General features: G+C 39.1%; 1 protein-coding gene across 1 annotated transcript in view; it reads right to left on the bottom strand.

Moving 5' to 3' along the window:
• Positions 1-23,882, bottom strand: part of LOC136765953 (connector enhancer of kinase suppressor of ras 3) — a 64,101-nt gene that overhangs the window by 11,859 nt on the left and 28,360 nt on the right. The window contains exons 7-17 of the mRNA XM_066719635.1: positions 23,513-23,572; positions 21,953-22,021; positions 21,384-21,530; positions 19,729-19,853; positions 19,224-19,408; positions 18,208-18,297; positions 16,791-17,047; positions 13,388-13,425; positions 11,031-11,079; positions 1,167-1,220; positions 68-104 (exon numbers count right to left, since the gene is read on the bottom strand). Coding sequence (XP_066575732.1) covers positions 68-104; positions 1,167-1,220; positions 11,031-11,079; positions 13,388-13,425; positions 16,791-17,047; positions 18,208-18,297; positions 19,224-19,408; positions 19,729-19,853; positions 21,384-21,530; positions 21,953-22,021; positions 23,513-23,572 — 1,111 coding nt within the window. The remainder of the gene's footprint in view (positions 1-67; positions 105-1,166; positions 1,221-11,030; positions 11,080-13,387; positions 13,426-16,790; positions 17,048-18,207; positions 18,298-19,223; positions 19,409-19,728; positions 19,854-21,383; positions 21,531-21,952; positions 22,022-23,512; positions 23,573-23,882) is intronic.

A 23,882-nucleotide genomic window follows, 5' to 3' on the forward strand; every position in this document is an offset into this window, starting at 1 on the left:
GTCTCTGCTGACAGGTGTAGCTCTTGCACAACCCTTTACTGAGACGATGTACAAGCATCTGTCTTACCTCGACTTTTTTTCCTGGACTTGTTGCGCAAGGAAACCTGTGTGAAGGAAGAGGCATAGATTTGAGATGCAAGGCTGCAATAACAGTGAAGCAACACAGCCATCAGCCCTTACAAGCCCATATTATGAGGCAGCTCAAGTAAACCTACTTCAAGTCAGCCCCCAGCTCTGTAAAATTGTCTTACTGGAACATCCTGTTTCACACCACAGTGGTTCACATCTGAAGCTATGCACAGCTCAAAAATCTCTTTTGGTGTAACAGACACCATCGCTGAGGACTATTTTCTTTGTAAATTAAGTTGAAAAACACAAAACAAAAGAAAAAACAGCTAGGAAATGATTAAGTTTCATTTGCATTTGAAGTGATCAGTTTCAGTTGAAGTCACAAATTATGTTTTGTTTTTTAATTTGCAAAGCAGAGGAAAATGTGCGAGATGCAAATAATTTAACAACTTATGCTTCCAATTCTCTTACCTGGGCAATAAATGCATAGCGATATTTTATTAACATTTTGATTTCTTTCTCACAGCGTTCATGCCAATGTCTGCCATGCATTTACTCCGTCTGAGGCAATGAGCTATAACCCAACAATGCCTCAATGGAGCTATGGGGTCTTAGCCTATAGAAGTAACTGGCCTGCAGAATATAGACATAAGCAGCATCTGAAACACCCATCCTGACAACTGCTCCAAGCTGTCTGCATCCGTCTTACCTCAGATATTTGTTTTAGAAGAGGTTAACACATTAAAATGGAGATCAGAGCAAGAAATCCTGAAGACATGGATTAACCAAAGTGTGGTTAACTGCGACCCCATATTCACCTCAGGGGTAATTTAATTTAAACATCCTGTTCTAGTTCTGACTGGTATGTTTAAACTGGTATGTGAAGTTTTTCATAACACTATATAAAAGCAAGATAAGCAAGTTTCAAAAAAAGGCCTGGAAGCAGGAACAAATAAGAGAAAATCCATACGTAGTTAAATTCCCTGAGGGATTCTGGAGTCTCTCCCAGTCTCTCCACCCAGGTGTAACCGTTTCACAGCAGCAAATCGTATGCAAATTCTGAATGCCAATTAAAGAATTAAATCAACTTTACTTACCGGGTTATAGGCATCGGCTGCCATTGGACCTACCAGAGAAAAGGGGAAAGCAGCCTAGAAAAGGAGAACAAAAGGCATAAACATGGTTATTTTCAACTCATAAGTGATCACATCCACATACATTATATTGTCTTCTGAAAAATACAGACATACATAGATACAACTCCGTAATATGAAAATTTAGGTCAATGTTTTTTTTTTTTTTTCTCTTTCTCTTTTTTTAAAGAAGAAACAATTCAGGTTCCGATTCCGCTGAAAAGGACTGTGGTCACGACAAAAGTGGGAGGAAGTTATGTCACAGCCCAGCGAGCTAACATTATCTCCTGTGGTTTCACTGCAGTGTTAAAATAGCAGGTTCACCTATCCTCTCTACACACAGATTTAAAAAAACACCACAAGGAATTTGAAGTCAGGAATCTCCACTATAGATTGGTTGCTGTTTTCTGAGGAACGGGCAAGTATTGTTGCTGTAGTTTGATCTTTCTTCTGTAATCTGGTTGGCTGGTGGAGCTCTTCCCACAAAACAAAGTGCACATCACAACCAGTCCATGTCAGTTCCTCAGTGTAATTCAACACCATCAGTGGAACTGGGAGAATCTCAAGTGAACACTGTAGTTGAGCTCTGGCTTTTAAGTGGGCAGTAATCCATGAAACATCATCTGCATATTTTACTTTTTTTGTTTTGAGTTGAGCTAATCTGCATTCAGTTCTCGATCTAATCTGAACACGTTTTTTTCTGGGTTTGACAAAGCGTTTTGTCACTGTGCCACCAGTAAACGTAAAACACACATTCATGATAGTTTGTTTCGGCTTAAGCCACATCATTGTTCACTATGTTCGTTCGCCAACAAGTGCTTTTGATCGTAAGGGAGCTTCTGTGTTGTGTGCTGTGCACCAGAAGCGTCTCTCATTTGAAGTGTTGCCAGGACAGTCATTACTATGCAAATGAGTGCATCACTGGAAAACTGACTAAACCACAGACTGGAAAGCAAGTGTAACCTTTTATCTCAGGCAAAATCATCAATGCAATACCGTCACAGCCTCTACACTCCTCACCAACACACACAGAGCCATTACATCAGTTATTTAAACTACTGTGTTGAAGATACCAGTGCAATGATAGAAAGATTGTAGATTTTAAATCACATTCTGTTAGACGCCCATATTCTGATATGAAACATCCACTGAAATCCACTTCAAGAGGTCAGAACCAGAAATTCAAGATAGAAAGATGGAGCCCCCAAATGTACAACATTAGGATGATATTAAATACAATTTAGCCAATTTGATGTGCATTTTTTGTTTCTAAGACAGGTTACCGTTTCTGTAGCACTGGTGGGTGTGACTATTGAGTGAAACTAAAAACTTAACCTAAAGGCTGATTTTTCACAATCCTTTTCATTCGCTCTTTTCATCCAAGAAACACAAATGAAAATGGTATCATGACTAGAAAAAAAAAGTCAGCTTCCTGTTTTTCCAGCCATTTCCTTGACTTTACTGTCTGCTAATCTACTGGAACACGTTCTTCTAACATATGGCAAACATACCTGGGTCCTGTCTTCTCAGCACACCGTTAAGACGGAGAAAGAAAACCCTGCATAATGCAAACAGCATTATTATTTATAACCCATATCAATTATTAAAGCTCCTGGGGAATATTAAACCACAGTCCCTCTGGGAAATGTTAAAAGGAAGTAATTTAGCAGCTGCTTCTATCCAAAGTGACTTAGAGACTTTTGCATTAACCACAGCTGCTGCAGAGTCACTCTCAACACAACCTCAGTGACATCTCATCCATGTGCTCAATATGATAAAGCAATTTGGTCAAAAACCTTTTAGGTAAGAGACCGATTCCTCAATTTGTGCGTCAGCATCTGACATGACCAGATCTGTCTAGAACCAAGATAAAAAGCACATCAAATCTTTGTGAAAAATGTATGTTCCATTAGGGGCTGTCTATCTTATGTTTTTATTATTTCAAACTTTATTTAAACCAGGTGAGTCAACAAATTCTCATTTTCAATAATCTGGCCAAGAGGATCACGAGACAGCTGCACATCATAAATAACAGGATACTTAAATACAAACTTACACAATGTAACAGTTAAAGACTTGTTAATATCGCAATATTACCAAGCAGAGATAACAGCCAATTTAATAAGATTACTTGATTTTAAATTAGGAGATGAAGAATTGTAACAAACTGTCAATCTGTCACACACAAGATTTCACAATTTCCTTATTCTTGTTACCCAAAGTCAGGGCTCTTCAAATTCACGGACAAAACAGTCCTTCAATTCACCTGGAAGAACTCAGTCTATAACTACAACAGTGTTAAAATAAATTAGGACATACAGGTGATTATATGAATCAAAAGGGTCCGATATTAAAATGAAAATGGAATTATGGAATGGTTTAGGGCACCACAAAACAGGGTACTGGTTAATAATGGACTGCACTATCACTCTCCGCACAGGCCTACATAAATCAACCTCTCCAACTCATGAATTATTCTGCTAATCACCTAGTATTTTCTCCACCTCCCTCGCTACAAAACATGTTACCTTTTGCAGTTCCCTGTAAGTGTTTACCGCAACTGTGTGGTTGAGTGTGAGCTGCCTTGGACCAGACAAACAAATACATAAACACTGAATTACAGCTAAAAACCACTATGTCAACTTCATGTCATTTATAGAACTAAAAATAAAAAGGTGAGATGTACAGTTTAAAGATGCTAGCCTAGATGAAATTGTGTTAAAGCTAATTTAAAGTGCTCCTTAAGTTGTTCACTGAGTCACCCAGTCCCACATAGAAATAGCATACAGAGAAAAGGACCCACTCGGCAGCTTCTTGAGAAACTTCCTCAGTTGGTCTTGGTTCCTTATTTTTAACACAAGCAGCCTCACTCAACCTCAGACCCGCTGTATGTTAGACGGGTTGAAAAATGTGAAATTTAGGAGGGTTTAGTCGCAACACCCCTAATCAAAATCCACATTAAGTAGTTTGGTAAGATTCCCACAATTCATTTAACTAGTTGTTACAGTTCTAAGCAAAATATTGTACCACTCTAAAGGAAGAAAGTGTTGAAAAACCATTTGATTTTGTTTTATCTTCAGTCTGAAATTAGTTTTCCCTCTACATTCGACCGGTCTTCTGATAGAACAACCAACCTTAACATTAAATCAACACTCCAGTAACCTATAACAGCAATGTCTTAACTGCAAACCCTTTAGTGACGAGCCTAAATACTACTAAGTTCCTCTCCTCAACTGAAACAAAAATTCACAGACCCAACCCACCTGTTCAGACAAAGACTCTTCGATTCAAGAGGGGTAAGTCAGCAGCAATTTAAACCTCTGCCAATTATACAAGAGCCCACAGCTGACAAACCGTCCTCCACGGTAGCGGACGTCCTCTGGATCTCCGTTCTGTTCCAGGCTGCGTTCTCGGCGCACAGGACCTCAGACTGGTCAACTCTGCCCTGGATCCTCCACAACATCACCAATCTTCACCCACTTATCACAGCCGAAGCGAGACAGCACACACTCCCACAGCTCGGCTCATTCGCGAGTGTGGTCTGTGTTTCCTTACTTATGAGGAACTCGAATTAAAAGCCCAGTATTAAAACAGCAGCTGCTTCAACAAGGATCTGAAGACCAAATGTGTAATGACAGCACACAATGAATGTGTCAATCAATCAATAAAACCTATGAGCATCCAAAATGTCATTTCCCCAAGACAGCTGAAAGAGCAGGCTTTTTCTGGAACACGTACCCAGTGGTTCTTCTTTTCAGTTTCTCAATTACCTAATGAAAGCTTGTCAGATGTCACAGGAAATTCTTGCTCAAATTGTCATTTGTCGCCGGCTGCCCAAGCAGAAAGCAATAATCCTCCCCTTCATTCAAAATTAGACTGAGAATGCAACCCTCTCCAAGTTGAGTTTCCAGTCATGTACACCATGCAGTTAATAATTGAATGAGACTTTTGATGAACTTCAAAATTAAATGAACTTTCACTCCCCTAAATAACAAGCAGCTGCTCTTCTGATAAAGAGAACACCAGCAGAAAGCATTTTCATAGTCCATTTTATAAACTTACAAACACCAACTGATTACTATCTGAATAAGTTTAAAACCACTTAGCACCATTACAGATAAGATAAAGAATAGATTCAACAAACAGGGCACTACTATGACATGCCCATGTAGTCAAATCTAAAACTCGGGTTTGTATCTTCTGAATTCACATGTTCTGCCAAACATGTGGGATAGGATGTTTTTCCAACATGTACAGGGATTTAAAGTTATAGGCTAGATTAGTAGAGGAGACTATAGGGGAAGCTTGTTCTTTGTTGGTTTGGTTTAAAACACAAATATAAAGGAAATAAAACAAGCCCTTGGATGGGGGGGTAAAGTAAGACGCAACTCTTACCCACTGCATAATTAGCCATGTGTAACAGCTCCGTAACAATGTGTTTAAATGCTCTCGCAGGTTACAGATCAATAAAATGCTAATGCGCCAGGATTAAAACGTAGGCCACGTAACAGTAACTTACAGTCCACGACCAAAGAATACGCAAACTAAGTAATTAATCAAAATACTATGCTGTTGATCGACAATGACCATGCTAAATGATATGACCTACCCGGACCCAACCTTTGAGTGTCTTCACATTAAGGCATATCATCGTGCTGTTGAAATACCACGTCTTTGAGATAGCTGCCTAAGACCTTGGCCAACATGTCAAAAGCTTGTGCCTAAAACCAGTTTGATCCCAGGACGCTCCTCCTGCCCCGGCGCAGTGGCGTTTGCGTCACAAGCGCCGTGTCCAGCAGGGACTGAAGGGATCTCAGTGCACGGCAATGCTCCGGTGCAGCCACAGTGTGTCGCTGTCTGCGCAATAACTGCAGCTCAGCCGTGCAACATGCTCAAGAGGTAATTGACTCGTGTATTATTTTGTTTGTGCATGTTTGTTGTATTTGGGGAATGACAGCTTAATGAAACAGTAATGCAGGCATGGCGGTGAGCAACTTTTTGTTCTTGTGCTGATCGTTTATTTTATCGCTGGTTCAACTCAGTCTACAAAATGTGATTCTTTTAAAAATAAGTGCAATGCACTAATTAGCACTAATGCCTGCACATCTCAACTGAAGGACTGTTTTCACTATCTAAAGGAAGGATCAGCTCTATGTTCCCCCTCTTCTGGGAAAGTGGTAAGCCATGCACATTCCTCAGCCTGGAGGAGACGGCCTAGTGGAAGGCTACATGTTTTCCCTGACCTCATCCCTCCCAGGACTCCTGTCATAATCTGCCAACAAGCATGCCTACTTGACTTGACAGCAGACATGTTTCGTTTCCCGCAGTGCTTCCCTACTCATCGCCATCCCATACAAACCAGTTTTGTTTTTATTGTTTCCGAAACAGACACTTTAGCTTTGCCGGGAAGAAAGGGAAACATTTTAGGCCAAGTCTGAACTGTAGGCTTTATCCTAGGAGAAGGAAAGGGTTTGATCTGGAAAGTTTCCCTATTGAAACCAAACAGCCAGAATGGGTAGGGAATATGTTTTCCACCCTAGCAAAGCTATCTCCTATCAAATTAAATGTCTGCAATTACCATGCCACTTAATTAATATGCTCCAAGTCAGACGCTGAGACCTAGCTGTTGTAAAATGGAGACAGTAAATACATTCTTTCAAAAGAGTTCACACAGAGCCAAGGTCTGTGTTGATAGTATCAGTTTTTTCTTTCTTTCTGATCTGTATTGTGAAACTCTGGAGATTGGCACTGGCCTCAAGTAAGTGCTTGACTATGATTATCGTTCTGTTTAGTGCTAATCTAGTGTAACCCTGAAGCGAAAAAATGTCTTAAACAGTGATTAACCCTTAAAGCGCACTCTCTATAGGTCTACCGCTACTTGCTTTTTTGAATAGTAGAAAGTAGAATATTACACTTTGTCACTGATTGAAAACAAAATGTTGATGTTAGTCATCATTTGGTATAGAAGTGAACAGAAATTCAGAAACAAAGTGTGTGACTGGTGTTTGCTGCTTGAGAGGGTGAATGCACATGCAGACTTAAACAATGTCCAATTAACATACTCTGCTACAGACAGCGCATGACATGCTTTTTCTCAATGCTAAAATTGAAAGAAATAAAGAACAATAACCCCAAAAAAGGCCCTGCCACTTCTTTCCTCAGAACACATTAAATGGGAGAAATATATAGATAATTGGGCATTGTATTACTTTTTTAAATCTCCTCAATTCCATTTTCCCACGGACAAGATCAGCTTATGAATTTCTGAAGGACACAACAAAGTCTTCTGGAAACTAATCCTCCACACTTGAGCTTCTAAAATTTACATTGCTCTGAGTGTCTTCTGTAACTCAATAGCCACCTTTGGCCTCGCCGGTACATCTTACATATTAGATTGCGTGAATGCTTAGCTCGATACGACCTTTTCTTATTTTCTGCTGAAAACAACTTCGCAAACAAGTTAGAGCTTTTATACAAAGGTTTTTTCAGCCGTTGTTCTCACCACAGTGCTACACAGTTAATGGAAATTCATTGTGAATATTAAATCATTTCCAAAACTAAATACATAATATTGCCTTTTATTTGCATTTAAAAAAATGACACATTTTCCAGTATTAATACGATTGGTTTCATCATTTTTAAGTTCAAAACAAGCAAAACACAACTTTTTTCTGGCATTATCTTTATAGTAAGCTGTGTATGTGTGTGTCAAACATGGGAATTCTTGTCATGTTTTCAGTTACAAAATGTATTTGTGTTTCTTTTTTTAATCATTATGCTTGGCTACCATCCCACTGTGATACACTAGCCCAGTTTGTGTGGCTCCAATTGAGATCTATATCGCTGCTGAGTTCAGTGAAGATGCAGGAGAGAGAAAAAAGAGGCAAACCAGCTTTGTTAATGAAGATAATGTTGATTGTATACTTTCCTTCTACTATAGTCATCGCTCTTTCTTTTTTATGTAATTCTACCAGTGGCAGCTAGTTTTATTTCAATTTTGACAGAAGACTAAAAAGTAAGGCATGTGGAATTCCACAAATTGTGTAGATAAGACAGGCCTCTCTGTTCTCAACTCTGGAGTCCCGAGTGGGATATGAAGCTGAGGTCAGTTACCAAATAAACCACCCCCATCACAAGAGTAGAGGTTAGAACCCCACAGATTCTTTCACCCGGGCTAAACTATAGCCTTAAAAAACCACAGGCATCTTGAAAGCTCTGATTGTATCTCTCATTATATATGATGCCGTATGTCGGGTCAGGAACAGACCTGTGAGCATGTGAACTGGAAGACATGAACAGGGAGGTCAGGGTTGAGGCAGTCTGCTGAGCTATTGCAGTGTTGTACGTCTCGTTGCTGCCTGAGAGTTTAACGTTCTGGGTAATTTCACCCTGGGAAATTGTTTTCCAGCCAAAACTCATGCTATGCCATCAATCTGCCTTCCATCTATTTGGCATGGGAAAATATGCCATTAAATAATATACATACAAATAAATAAATCAACCAACCAGTAAGTCAATCAATCATGACATTACTGACAGCACAAGCATGCCTCAAGGTAGGTAGAAGTCCTTGGGATCCAATAGCAATTACACCAGAAAAACCAGCTTTGAGGAAATACAGTGAGGGAAAAAAGTATTTGATCCCCTGCTGATTTTGTACGTTTGCCCACTGACAAAGAAATGATCAGTCTATAATTTTAATGGTAGGTGTATTTTAACAGTGAGAGACACAATAACAACAACAAGATCCAGAAAAACGCATTTCAAAAAAGTTATACATTGATTTGCATGTTAATGAGTGAAATAAGTATTTGACCCCTTCGACTTAGTACTTGGTGGCAAAACCCTTGTTGGCAATCACAGAGGTCAGACGTTTCTTGTAGTTGGCCACCAGGTTTGCACACATCTCAGGAGGGATTTTGTCCCACTCCTCTTTGCAGATCCTCTCCAAGTCATTAAGGTTTCGAGGCTGACGTTTGGCAACTCGAACCTTCAGCTCCCTCCACAGATTTTCTATGGGATTAAGGTCTGGAGACTGGCTAGGCCACTCCAGGACCTTAATGTGCTTCTTCTTGAGCCACTCCTTTGTTGCCTTGGCTGTGTGTTTTGGGTCATTGTCATGCTGGAATACCCATCCACGACCCATTTTCAATGCCCTGGCTGAGGGAAGGAGGTTCTCACCCAAGATTTGACGGTACATGGTCCCGTCCATCGTCCCTTTGATGCGGTGCAGTTGTCCTGTCCCCTTAGCAGAAAAACACCCCCAAAGCATAATGTTTCCACCTCCATGTTTGACGGTGGGGATGGTGTTCTTGGGGTCATTCCTCCTCCTCCAAACACGGCGAGTTGAGTTGATGCCAAAGAGCTTGATTTTGGTCTCATCTGACCACAACACAACAGTTCTCCTCCGAATCATTCAGATGTTGGCAAACTTCAGACGGGCCTGTACATGTGCTTTCTTGAGCAGGGGGACCTTGCGGGCGCTGCAGGATTTCAGTCCTTCACGGCGTAGTGTGTTACCAATTGTTTTCTTGGTGACTATGGTCCCAGCTGCCTTGAGATCATTAACAAGATCCTCCCGTGTAGTTCTGGGCTGATTCCTCACCGTTCTCATGATCATTGAAACTCCACGAGGTGAGATCTTGCATGGAGCCCCAGACCGAGGGAGACTGACAGTTATTTTGTGTTTCTTCCATTTGCGAATAATCGCACCAACTGTTGTCACCTTCTCACCAAGCTGCTTGGCGATGGTCTTGTAGCCCATTCCAGCCTTGTGTAGGTCTACAATCTTGTCCCTGACATCCTTGGACAGCTCTTTGGTCTTGGCCATGGTGGAGAGTTTGGAATCTGATTGATTGGTTGCTTCTGTGGACAGGTGTCTTTTATACAGGTAACGAGCTGAGATTAGGAGAGTCCCTTTAAGAGAGAGCTCCTAATCTCAGTCGTTACCTGTATAAAAGACACCTGGGAGCCAGAAATCTTGCTGATTGATAGGGGATCAAATACTTATTTCCCTCATTAACATGCAAATCAATTTATAACTTTTTTGAAATGCGTTTTTCTGGATTTTTTTGTTGTTATTCTGTCTCTCACTGTTAAAATACACCTACCATTAAAATTATAGACTGATCATTTATTTGTCAGTGGGCAAACGTACAAAATCAGCAGGGGATCAAATACTTTTTTCCCTCACTGTACATATGTATACAGTGCATATTAAAATCAACATGTGCTTTAACATGTTCTGTTTAAAGAAACAGTTTAGCACTGATTATTTTCATACACATATCATAAACCCCTCGCAAAACAGCATTACAGTGAGTATCTGATGTTATGGCCAAAGATGTGTCACATTATTAAATGCCCAAGGCAGGGGTAGGCAACTGCAAGTTTAAATTCAGAAGGGTGAAGACATATCTTTGAATTGGCAAATGAGTAAGATCTGGAGGAGACAGTTGACTGGACTTCTTATCCCCATAATTAGTTCAATTAAGTCATTAAGATCAGAGATTCAACAAAAAGTGCTGGAATCCAGGACTGAAGCCGTCTACTCCTTGCTTATGTAGTTTGCTGTCAAGAATATTTGCTCCAGAACAAATGCTTTGAATGTTCCAAAAGTAATTTCAAAAGTTTTATCGGGTAAAGCTACCAAAGGATAATCCTCTTGGAAAGAAACATTGGTGAGGAAATTGAAATTGAAAGGTCACATAAAGGCAAGATAGCAGAGATGAGGATCACACATGATATTGAAGAGCAGCTGCAATTATTAAAAGCAGTGTGGTTTGCACAGAAGGTAAAACAGTCTTTGTAAAATCTGAAATGTCTCACCCCTTCAAAGAAAGCAGAATAAGGCCTCATATTAGCAGGGCAGCTGTATCTGTGGAGGAGAGAAGAATTGCTATTTAACATTTTCAATTTTGCGGTAAATGTTCACACGAAGGCCAGTCACTAATGACTAAACCGCTGGCTATTTCACTCTTTGTTTTCTTTTACAATCTCAAACAAAACAAGACGGTATCTCACTAGGATACTGGGATATTTTCAAAATATTTAACCTCCAGTTCATTCACTTGTTTAGCTGTAATAGAGAGGGTTAAAAGCTATTTATTTAAATTGTGAGTAGACCTATTATGTAGACTTTTAAAACATGTAGAATCTCAGACACTTTTTATCATTTAGTATTAGATTTTCTTTTCCATATAAGAGCAATCATATATATATATATATATATATATATATATATATATATATAGTAACACACTGATAAGGTTATTAGTATTATTAAGAGAGTAATTGAATAGTAGGTTTGTATACAATGTATTATTCACTCAGATAAGTAGTGACCTCAATGCATTCATAACTGCAAACAATACCAACTAAATAATACAAATGAATACTCAAGAATATATTTTTAAACCTAATCTCTTATTATTGTTGCTGTGCAGGGTAATTAAGCAACAATATGCAATTTATGCAATGCTTCTTTTAAATGTGAATGTCTTTCCATTTCAAAAACATTTTAAAATTCTGCATGGCCTCAATATCTCATTGGGTCAACCTGATTGTTTTCAATAGTTCAAAAAATAACCTTAATGTTTTTTCTTACTTATTATAAGAGACAACATTTGATGCCTCTTTAATTTTGGAAAGACTTCTAACTTAAAAAAGCCCCATTTCTGGCATATCATGAGACAGAACACACATCTAACCAGACTATTTATGCCCGAGGCTTGTTAATATCAAAATTATACACATCCTGATGTTTACAGTACTGTTCTTTTCACTATATTCATTATCTATAGATACTCTTGAAATTATAGCCCAGACTTTATACAACAGATTTTGAAAGCACACTGATAGACACAATTTTTATTATTATTATTATACAGTTATTTGTTTCCAGTCTTTAGTGAGTTGGGGTAAAAAGCAGACATGTGGATTGACTTAAACTCACAACATGCTTCTCCCTGATATTCCCATGGATTAATTAGCTTCAGACTTCTGCTGTACATCAATTTGTTTAATTATTTATTTTAACCTAAAAACCCAGCCATTTTATAACCAACTGGGACTGCTGGCAAGGCACTTCATAAGCATAAAAGATTAGAGGTATTATAATCACCTATATAATGAATATTCCTGTGTGTATTGAGGGAAATCGGTTTTAATTAAGTGTAAGAATTCATTTTAATCTGCCAGACTACAAAAGGGAACTGTATATTATTTTTTTTAATTGCTTGTATCATTCCAGTAAAATGCTAAAAAAGCTGCAAGGTATTTAATTGACAGTACTTTCAAATTCTGACACAATCCAATTAAATAAAAACCTGCCCTTTACCCTGTTCTTAGTATAGTTTGCTTTAAATAATTAAAAACTCCTTGTTGCTAAAGAACGCAGAGATACCTGTGACTTTTTGGCAGGGAGCCTGGCTTGATATCTTTGTCCCTTATACAATTGGATCCAAAAGGGAACAGGTAAAGCATCTGCATAGTGTGTGGTATACACACAATCCTTTGTATTGTATTTCCCATTTTAGGACCCGGATGAAACGGACAAGCCTACTTCTATTCATGCATTTCTTTGTAAATAAATGTCACCTTCCTGACATTCAGTTATTTTGTGGTAGACCAAGAGTCCAGTAGAGATAATGTGGTTATAAATGCCTCTACCAGCTTGTACTTCCAGAGTACACAAAGGCATTAGAAACCATGAATCAGATAAGAATCTTTAAAAAGATTTAAAACACTGTTCAGAGATGCTAATAATGGCTTTCGCTTAAGAAAACCGCATTGAAAATCAGAGAGCGCAATTGTTTTAGATTGTTTTCTTTTCCTGTATATTCCCGATAACTAGCTGGATTGTTACATCTGTACAGAATAGTTCTCAATAGGATTATTGGATTCACCGACCAAAATCCATCCTTGGTTGGTAAAAAGTTATCAAAGTATTAAATTGAGTCTTTCTAATAAAACGGTTGATTGGGTAAAAGATCAGAAACATCCTCCATTGCAGTCCAGTTGTCTACATTTGTTCCATGGATAAATTTGATTATAAATATGAAATGTAAGTAAAAAGTTACAAGGTAGATATAAAAGTGTGGTCCTACCTGGATTTTAAACTTAATTGGGGAAAACAAATTGCAAATGTATGTTTTATGCTGTCCAATTACTTTTTCGTTACCCACCTGCTAATCAGTCTTGCATTGGGGCCCCATCTTGAGACCTGCAGTGGATACAAAATAAAGTGTTAACACACCTAACCAGGAGTCTCCATGCTGTCCAAGAGAACATAATCTGAGCTGCGTTTCCTCGACAGGACAAGTGTTCATTCCAGGTGGCATTAGAAAGCTAACACATCCAGAGTGGTTTCATTCCCAAACAAGTCTAAACCCATTATTCCATCAGTCATCGCTTCAGACAGTCATCTGGTGGAAAGCCACAGTCTGACACAGTCAATTATCGTACAGGAGGAAACAACCTGTTTATTTGTTGTTTCTCTTATGCTTTCACGCAAAGCCTCATTTGCATTGATCTGCTAAACCCATGGTGTGTCCTGCACTCTTGACGGTCTCCTCCTAATCATTAAAAATGTAATCAAAACCACATGTAGTTAAGGAGAAAACATGATGTGCTTGGTAAGAGGGTGGAGAGTAACTAAGGTAGAGGAAGGGGCCTGGCAGTTTGTCAAAGGAGGAATTTGGGATTATTATATGCAGTTTAATCACAGGATTACACAATCTGAAAAGTATGGATGAAATATACAGAGTATAGGTGAATGCAAAGAACCCTTTTTGAATGTCATTCACTTTCAGGAGTTCAGTGGCCTGTTGATTATTTCAAACTGAGCTCTCAGTTCATTTAAACTGAAATTGGACTGCATTGGAGATTTGTCTTCGTTTGCAGCGCCCAAAAAGTTGATTTCAAGGGACTGGTTTAAATAAAATAAAAGGAGAACTGTGATGAGAATCCACACACTGGGGTAACTGGTGAATAGGAATTGAACTACCTTGTTAAAAGTGTTTTCAGTTTTAAGTTTCTCTTTATCCAATAACCCTTTTGAATAACACTTGCTCAAAACGGGCAAAAGTTCAGGAGTGCACAGAAAGGTGTCTCACGTTCCTTTCAACAGAAAAAGCCCAGATTTTATTACGGTGGAAAATCTGTTAAGTGGTTTTCTGTAAAGTACTCTTATTCAGGTATTCCAAATTTCTCCTTTAAAACTTCCATGCAGGCAATACCCCCTCCAATGTACTGCTCTTCAGTTTACTTATGTAGAACAAGACTTTTTGAACAGTGATCAAAATGATTTGAACATTAGAAGCTGGTGGTTTTCAAGATTTACCCCTTTCACCATGGACATTGAAAGCATGCACACAGCACTGAACCAGCCAAGACAGTAAAGGGCAGAGAGGTGAGAGAAAAGACAAATGAACAGGAAATCTCCCTCTAAGCAGCAGAAGCAAATTAGCAGGAGAAAAACAAAACAGTGGATAAATCGGAACTAAAGGGTTTCCCTGGATATTAAGTGTAATGGATTGAAGCCCATAACTATATATATATATATATATATATATATATACACACACACACACACACAGACATATATATATATATATATATATATATATTTTTTTTATGTGCGACCTCATAGGAGTACTTTTGTTGTTGTCCCGTGATGTTAAGTCTTAACCATTACATGAGGGAAATGTAGTGCTTCCTGTTGCGATTTGTCTTAATTTATGATGGTATATACTGTAAAAACTCCATTGTAAAGAATCCCGACAGCTGGTCTTAGAAAAGCCTTGTGGAGAATCAAAGTAGCATTCCTTGTTGTCGACTAGCTAGCCCTGCAAAATGGCAATCTCTGGATAATTTACAGAGTTACAGCAAAAACGCGCCACATGTTAGGAAACAAGAAGATTAAATTCCATTCGAAAATTCCTTACTCATAAAATGCACATATTATCTAATGGGAAAACATGTCTGACTCCCTGACCAAAAGTAGGGAATGATCTGCCTTTTGTAGGAAAAAATAATAATAAAAATAAAAAGTCTGCAGCATAAAGTTACTATCGGACGGATATCCCATTTCATCATCTGGTTTAAGAATCGGAATGGAATTCATTTTAAAAAGGTCAGTGAAAATTAACCTTGAGTTGAGAAGAAAAAAAGGTACTTACTTAGAAGAGGAACACTGCTTATAAAAGGTTTCCTTTACAGTGTGCGTAATAGCACATTTTGTCTACTTGGTATATAACTGACCTATTGACCACACAAGGTTGGTCTGCCCAGATAAACGCAAGACCCATTCCGTATGTCATAAAACCGTAAGGAAAGATGAAGAAAGAATAGTAAAATAAAAACAAACAAACACTGGAATCAACTGCACCTTTAATATACTATTTTCAACAGTGTTACAAAGGCAGTTAAGGTACAATGCATTATTATTATACAGGTTCTTGATATTAAACTTTAATACTGTTGATCAGACTCTTGCAATACATCAGCTATCTGTTTTCTTGATCTGTGTGAACAATACAAGGCGTTTCTATTGTGTGGTGTATTACTGAATAGGTGAAACTGCGGAGGTTTACAAAGTCAGTAAGTCAAGTGAAATAAAGATGTCCTATCAAAAATAACCCAGACACCACTGTCTGCTTGCACTATCAGTCATTCGCATGAAGCCACAGAAAGTGGCTGCAGACTGGAATTGAAAACTAATAATAGACTAAAATACTTGTAACCCAGAGAGAACTGAAAATAGTTCTTCTGTATTATTGCCTCCATCTGACTTCAGACCATGGAGTTCAACATCAACAAGAAAGGGGGTTGGTATTGCATCTACAGAGGACTGGAACAGTACTGCATAAATATGTCCTTAATGTATAGCATACGAGGCAACCATTGGCAAGTTTGAAATGTCAACAAATACAACAGAAAAACATGAAAAGAAACATACAACTGAAATATAAAAAGTAAGAATCTGGTTGAAAGCAAAACATTTGTACAATTGTCTTTCCTCTTTTAAAAAGCTTTACTCGTTTTAAATAACGTACTCCTTTATTTGGGTAGAACTACTGCAGAGACAGACGAAAAAGGAGACACTAAAATAGGTCAAACACTGTGGCGAGTGAAAAATCAAAACAGCTGTACAGTAAGAGTTAACAAAATGGTCAGTTTTCTTTTCTTTTCAATAACTTAATAATTACACGTAGAAGACTTAAATTAAGAACACAGCCAATGTTTGCTAGACCTGAATTATTTTCTCTTGATCATGTGCAAAACAAATGCACTCACAGACCCTCAACTGCATCCTAATACTTTCTGTGAAGCCATGATGACATGACTCCACAAAAACGTTTCCACTCTCCGTCTTTCCAAAGAGAGTAAAGAACACTGAAACTTGCTTGGAATGAGAACAAACACCTCAGGAGTAAGGGAACAGCCCGGTACTGCGTTTGTAATACTGAATGCGCAGAAAGACCACTGGGACAGCAGAACAAAAGGCACTCAAGAGATTGACAGGGAGCTCCGACACAGGCAGCACAATCAGTGAGTCAATAGCTTAAGCCTCGTGATCCAACTGACCAGTAGAGAGGGCTCCGCGGGGGGCGTTTTGGTGGGCGAGGTGACAGGGCTCTTTTTGGCCACGTCTTCCTGGTAGGGGATTGTGGCGCTGTGGTGCAGGTCCGGGTTCACTAAGCATCGGCTGCCTCGGATGTGATCTACACCTCGGATTAAGTTCCGGTCAGGGGCTGGTCTGTACAGCTGGGGGATGCTTGGGCTCTCTTCAACAATCGGAGGGATGCGCTCATTACTCAAGTATCTGTACAAGATGTCTTCACCTGCAGGGAGATAATGTGGTTAGTAAGGTTGTAAATCACTAGTCCTTTCATTCCTATATTGTGGGAACAGGATATTGTCCATGGGGCAACATTTATTTACATACATATTGTAATGTAAGGCAAGTAAAACAAGTAAATACAATAAATAAAAGCTTTACACTGGAATACTGATGCAAGTGTCCCTCTTGAGGGTTCTTGTTCAACACTTCAAAGAAAGCTACTGTGCAAAGCCATTGTGGATTAATATTACCAAAGGACAGCTATGAATACAGTTCAGTTGTACTGCATTTTACTGAAACTGCATTGCTGATAACAACGCTAATGTAAAACCAAACTGTTGATGCAAACAGGAAGCAAATATACATTAACAGTGGTTTAACACTTTCAGCAGGAAATATTGCAAACTGGTAGCTCACCAAAAAAAAACTTTCCAGTAAAATTTTTTCCACAACAAAATTATACGTATATATATTATAAGTAAGGCTCCCTACATTCTGATAACCTGCTGTTGACCTTCATAGTGGTGGTTATCACAGACTGTCTGAACAAACCATGTAGGTGAATGTAAACTTGGCTGTTAAGACTGTGAAATATCAGCTTGTTCAGAGCTGCTGTAGTGGCTGTTGTGAGAAAGGCAGCTGCAAACAGTTGGTTTCAGAAGAATCTGATGCAAATGAAGCTGTTTTCCCTCCATTTAGCATCGCAATGTAATTGGGATGACAGCTGCCATGTCTGTATTCAACATGTATTAAATGTGTAATGTGTATTACGCATGTTCATTTGCACACAACAGAGAAACCTCACCCAGCAAGACAACAATATCTAAGCAGGGGCCACTACTAGATGATTTGTAAATTACACCAATAGACTGAACTGGGGTAGCTGACATCGGGGGTAAATAATGTAGGTCCTCGACTACCATTTGACACTGAGGGAAGCTGAACTTTAAAAGCTCTCTCTTTGGGTTAAGAGAGAACAGATCGTTTTTCCTCCTTTCACAAGTGCGGAGCTTTCTGTGAACTGGAGGGCCTCACCCAGTGCCAGCCACTGTTCATTCTTCTCCTGCGAATATGTGGCCTTGATCGAATTCCCTGCCATTAGCTTTGAAGAGACTGTCTTGTTTTATCTGTTCTGCAGGTGTGTCGTTTCGGGAGACGTACCTTTCCTCCCCGACGTCCAAGGCTTTGAGAAGGAGTCCACTGGTCCCAGGCAGCTGCTGTCCACAGGCATGGACAGAGGACGAGGTTTTCCTGTATGGGGATAGAGATTGACAGTCAGGGAGTAGGCCATTACACTCTAACAGAGATCCACTGTATTCACCCTGCCACAGTGGAGAGCAACATCGCCAATGGTTTCAACCGTTTGAATGACCTGGTGCCTGGAATGGTATCACTTGAGCTGTTGCAGAGAAAAGCCCTCTTATTATGGGATTGCTTTAGATTCCTCACTTGTGTCCCACCTCTATGTACAGTACATCATTAGTCTGTAGCCTATCACGTTTTTACAGCTACAAATTGGTGGCGGTTTATTAAACATGTTAAAGGCAGACTTCTGACTACAGTGTTTGGCCTCAATAAGTCTAAAAAAAGTTAAATTATTATGTATTTATAATTAGAAAAAATTAACTTAAGGGTTCAAGAAGTGTAATTAATGAAGAGAACTACTGGAAGAACCAGAAGGAGGCCCGCCAAGGACAAGCCTGCTCCCAAGGCCAGAAAATGTTTATTATATTATGGTCAATGAACCGGAATGAACTCGCCAGAAGAGAACAACGTCACAATTAATAAAAGACAAGCATCTCAGGGTTAATGCCGGTGACCTTGACCAAACACGAATAGCCAAGTTTCAAACTTTCACATTATTACACTAATCACATGCGTTTTCTATTTGTTTGTATGGTTTTTTTTTTATATAAACCATGTCACACTTGTGTACATCCTGTTCAAATAATAAACAGAATAAAATTAGATTGAGACAATTCAAAGGGAAGTTAGGAAGACGTTAAATAATTAAATTTGACAACAATGCATCCTCCAGAGAATTGAATGGAATCCTCAATACCCAGCTTATTTATTTCCCCCACTTCCCTTCCAGTCCTGGGCTTTTTCAATATTTTTGAAGACATGACTTTCGTAGCACTGTGTGTGCTGTACATACTGCTGAGTAGAATACTGACCATACGAAGAGGTCCTCTCTCTCATCCTGGTGGGGACAACACGGGCTTCTATGGGATAGATACCCAGTTTGTCATAGTCTGCGATGGTGAACCGTCTTCTGCTCTCGAGGTCCAGGAAGGAATTGGGCGACTCGGATCCTTTCGTTCTTTTACTGACGTCACCGTACTTCTGGTCTTTCCCATCCCTTTAACAAACATAAATAAAATTACAAATAAATCACACTGATGTGTTATATTTTAAATGTAAATGTAAATCCATTGTTTCAGTTATGGTAATCTGGAGTTTGAAGGGCTACCATGACTAGTAAGCAGTGTCTTCAGATTAGATTTTTCATTTGAAATCCAACATCTTATACAAGACAAGTGCCTTAATAGTGAGTTTCAAAGGCTTGGACTATAACCATTATTTTGTTGTCTTGTATAATGTCTCCAAGAGGGTATTGAACTGCAGCTATTGGCAATATAAGGGAAGGTTCTGTCAGGGACTTGGATATTAAATGCATACCTTGGTGTGTATGGGACAGCTGGCGGTGGAGGGATGTAGAGGTCCAAAATGGCTGGCTTTTCCTTCTTCAGGGAGGAGTCCATAGTGCTGCCAGGGGACTGGGCCTTTTTCAGAGCTGGGACAGTCTGGAACACAGATCACAAACCAGGTATTTGAAGATCTCCAACAAGTACAGCAACAACAGAAACACCTGCCCGGTTTCGCTGTGTTGGTGTTGTTCTGAAACATGGGGGGGCCTTGTGTGTTTGAACTGGAATTTACAACGGGAGACGTACAGCAAGATCGTCAGCTGACTGTTTTCCTGTACTCAGGCTACGTATCGGAAACTGAGATTTAGGATCTGGTTGGAGGTAGCTGCCAAACGTTTACTCAAACCAAACAGAACCAGTGGATAAATGGAGGCTTTGTAATAAGCAGCCACTTGTTGGCGAGAAATGTGCTTGTCTTGATGCCCTGAGCTGATTTGTCTCTCCCAGAACAAAAATAAGGACCCAGGTCTAGGCTCTTGTTACAGGGTGCTTTTGTTCTTAATGGGTCACTGTTGTTTCCAGGAGCTTGAGCACTCACATTTCTCAAACTAATATCCTGCACATGTGAAAGACTGAGATTCAGATTACTCTTACATAAATGGATGAATGAGTTTCACAGGTCCTCGTAATCTTGATTTTGTTCTTCTTATGCAAAGCTATTAAGCGTGACCTTTTGAAAGGTGGCTGGAAATTTGCTATTCATGACGATTTTAAAACGGACACTGGTCCAAGGTTGACCCACTGGAAGTCACAACTTTCAAATCCAAATCAGAACCCATGTTGTCCCCCGTGGAACTACAGAGGTTTCCATCAAACCTTTGGCTGCTAAGAACATACATGTTTGTTTGTAGTCTATGCTTCTTATCAATACATTTACAGTGTGGTTTAACTGCCCTACTCTTATCTCTTCATAAAACGGTATCTGTGGAATAAACAATCAAATGACTGAATGAAGAACGAACAATAACCTAAAATGCTTATCATGTATAACAAAAAAAAAACATCTTTACACATTTAATACTGGCATTTTAATTCAGTAGTTTTTATTTTAGGAATTGTCGACTTTCTCCCATCAAACCTTTAGCAAGTTGGACAGAGTGTTTCCCATTTTCTAACCATTCATTCATTCTCTGACTTTCAGCTAGAGTGAGGACTTTCCCCATTATAAATAATTATAATAAAAAACAATAAGGCGAAGGAATAGGGGGAGAATCCATCAGATATGCAACACTAACATTGTATTACTTTTATTGAAATGCTATAAACCGCTATACTATACTGCTATACTGTGCTATATTTATTGGATTTTATCACTTTAATGGAATAAATAAAACTGGAAATGTGACTTGTCTAATAATCGTGAGATAATTACTTTTAATTAAGAATAAAACAACAGGGTGGTTATTTGGCTGCACATTTCCCTCTAGGAGGTATTTAAACATGTCCAAACCTGCTAGTCATAACATTTTGAGGGTATATTTGACATGAAGCTGAAAAACACACCGCCTTCACCGTCTACTTTGATGCTGCACTGAACCCAATTCCTTTCCATGAAGCCTTTCCAAGCTGCACAGTATTCTTAATGGAAAACAAACAAAAAAAACACAAAGGGGAAAAGTACTCTACCTGGACAAGAGGAGGCTTCCAGCGCATGTTCTTTAAGGGAGCAGGGGCGAAGTTTGAGGTGCCAGTGGGCCTCTTCTTCAGCACGAGCACAACTCCTGTAGGATCTTCCCGGAGCTTGCCAACGAGGTTCTTTAACTGCCACCCGACCTGTTTCAGATAGAATTGGCATGAATACCACTTTCATGCCTCACTAGGACATCCTATTTTGACACACACCTCAGAGGACAGCAAACCATAAGGACACATTTCACCCCTATCTTTTTCTACCATCCAACCTTGTAAGTAGGCCACTGAGATTCTGCAGATATCCCACTTTGAACCATCATGCCTTGTCATAACTTGCCTTACAAACTGATTACTTCATGTAATTCAGTCTTAAGGGAAATGTATACATTTCTCCTCAAAGATAAAAGGCAAAAGTTGGCAGTCCCAAACATTATGATGGCACTAAAGATGAATGAAGTTTATACTGATCCAGTCTTTCAGCTGAGCTTTCATTACCACTCTTGCAAGCTTGCAGCAGTGCTGCCAAATGACAAATGGAAGAGGAAAGACGGCCGATAGCTCACCACTGTCTGCCGGTTGACTTGAATCACTTCGTCCCCAGCGTGTATCTTGCGTGTCCGGTCAGCAGGAGACTGAAACCAGACAAGGAGAAGAAGAATGAGCCGGATTGTGCTCGTGTAACTCCTGGATTCTTTTCTTCCTGATATCTTAATCAGGAGCTCTAATATGCAGTGCTAAAATACACAAAACCATAAGATTTGCTGGAGGGCAGACAATATAGAGGCTGTGAAAATAAGGGCTTCATTGACAAAGGAGAAATCAAATGAATCAGAATCTAAAGTCACATGTCAGAATCACACCAATTCCATTAGTTTGGCTATTGCTTGGAAGTTCATTTAAAAGTGAACACATTCCCAAATCAAACTGGTTGGTTCTGGCTCTCGCACTTGACTAATATGGAGCGGCAGACCAGCGTATACACCCCTCTGTCTTTACCCAGTTCAATATACCTACATTTGCAACTCTTTGGCTACATGTACAAAGTCATCTTAAACTTGAAAAATCTGGTGAATGGATTTGAAAGTTTTAATGAGGAAGCTCCAACAGAACCCCTTTTGCGGAATTAAGTTTTGTAAGCAGTCACATCACCTGACCTCTAAAAATGGATAACATTATCTGGATTTGTTTAGATGGGCAACTCCAAGTAATGAAGTACGACCTCATTGCTGTACATCAGTGCTCCCCTCCTCGCCTTTACATTATCAGGGGACATTCAATAAGTACACATTATTGCAGTGCTTGAATTTATTTTTCACCTTTAGTGCCAGGCGCAGACTGCCGAGTATTTGCTCATAACATTAGTGTTGCCATACCAACAGGTTTTCCATGGAAAGTTTCTGGATTAGACCGAAGCCTTACAGGGTCAGTTTGTCTCTCAAGCAAAGAACTCTATGAAAGTTATCCCCCCATAAACTGCACAGAAACGTGCTCTATCAAGAATGTTCATTTCAAAGTTTTGGAGACTTTTACGACTGGATTTGAGAACTTCATTTCACGTTATCTGCTAGGGAGGTTTCCACCTGTGTGAACGTGGTGAAGCTTTGGTGAAAATTAAACCCTGGCTGTATAGCATTTGTTCTGTTGCCCAACATATTCGTGTACATGCTACTGTACTGTCCCTTTTTAAAAGAATATGAATATTTGCAAATCCAGTGAAAGGGTTACACAAAATGCAAACAATGTCAAACTGACAAAGTATCTTATTAACTGGATACATTTGCTTTTAGCAGCCTTATCTTGACCAGACCATTAACGGCATATTCAAATGATTCAATAAACCCAAGGGAAATAAGCACAGAAGTAATATAGTATAGTATTTTAATATTCACACATGCACACATTTGGAAATGGATAAAAAGATCAGCTTTCCAGTGATTAGATCTCATTGGGTTTGAAAGGCTGTATACAGGTCAAAACAGTTAAAGGCATGCAATGAATAAAAGTGAAAATAAAAACTGGACATGAATGGAGATCGAGATGGACAGTAGTCAGCCTAGTGGCCAGTAATGGTATTGAATTCATTTGCATCCGGTCACTGTATGAAAAGGCTAGATCACACTCACATGTTCAGTAGTCCCAGTAATGACATGCAGACCATCATATGTTGATTTAATGTACATGCCCTGGAAAAAAAAATGAAATGATGTGCTTTCTTACAAGTCTCTGAACAGGAGCCCACCCTTAAATATAGTTATGAAATCTTGCAATGCATATCTTGCAATCTATGCAATCACACATTTCAAGATTTCGAATCGTGATAATCCATAACTCATCCCAAGATGGTTCCCCAATTAGAACGAAAACAATCACTCAAGAATGCTTCCTATACATTTTGTCTATTCTAATTTAAAAACAACTAAACAATTCCTATTTCCAAATTGGCTTCAAGTTCACTGAAAAATATTTTCAGTGCCTACAACAGTGGATATGAGT

The sequence above is a fragment of the Amia ocellicauda genome, chromosome 1 (genome assembly GCF_036373705.1).
Source record: "Amia ocellicauda isolate fAmiCal2 chromosome 1, fAmiCal2.hap1, whole genome shotgun sequence".
Classification (NCBI taxonomy): Eukaryota; Metazoa; Chordata; class Actinopteri; order Amiiformes; family Amiidae; genus Amia; species Amia ocellicauda.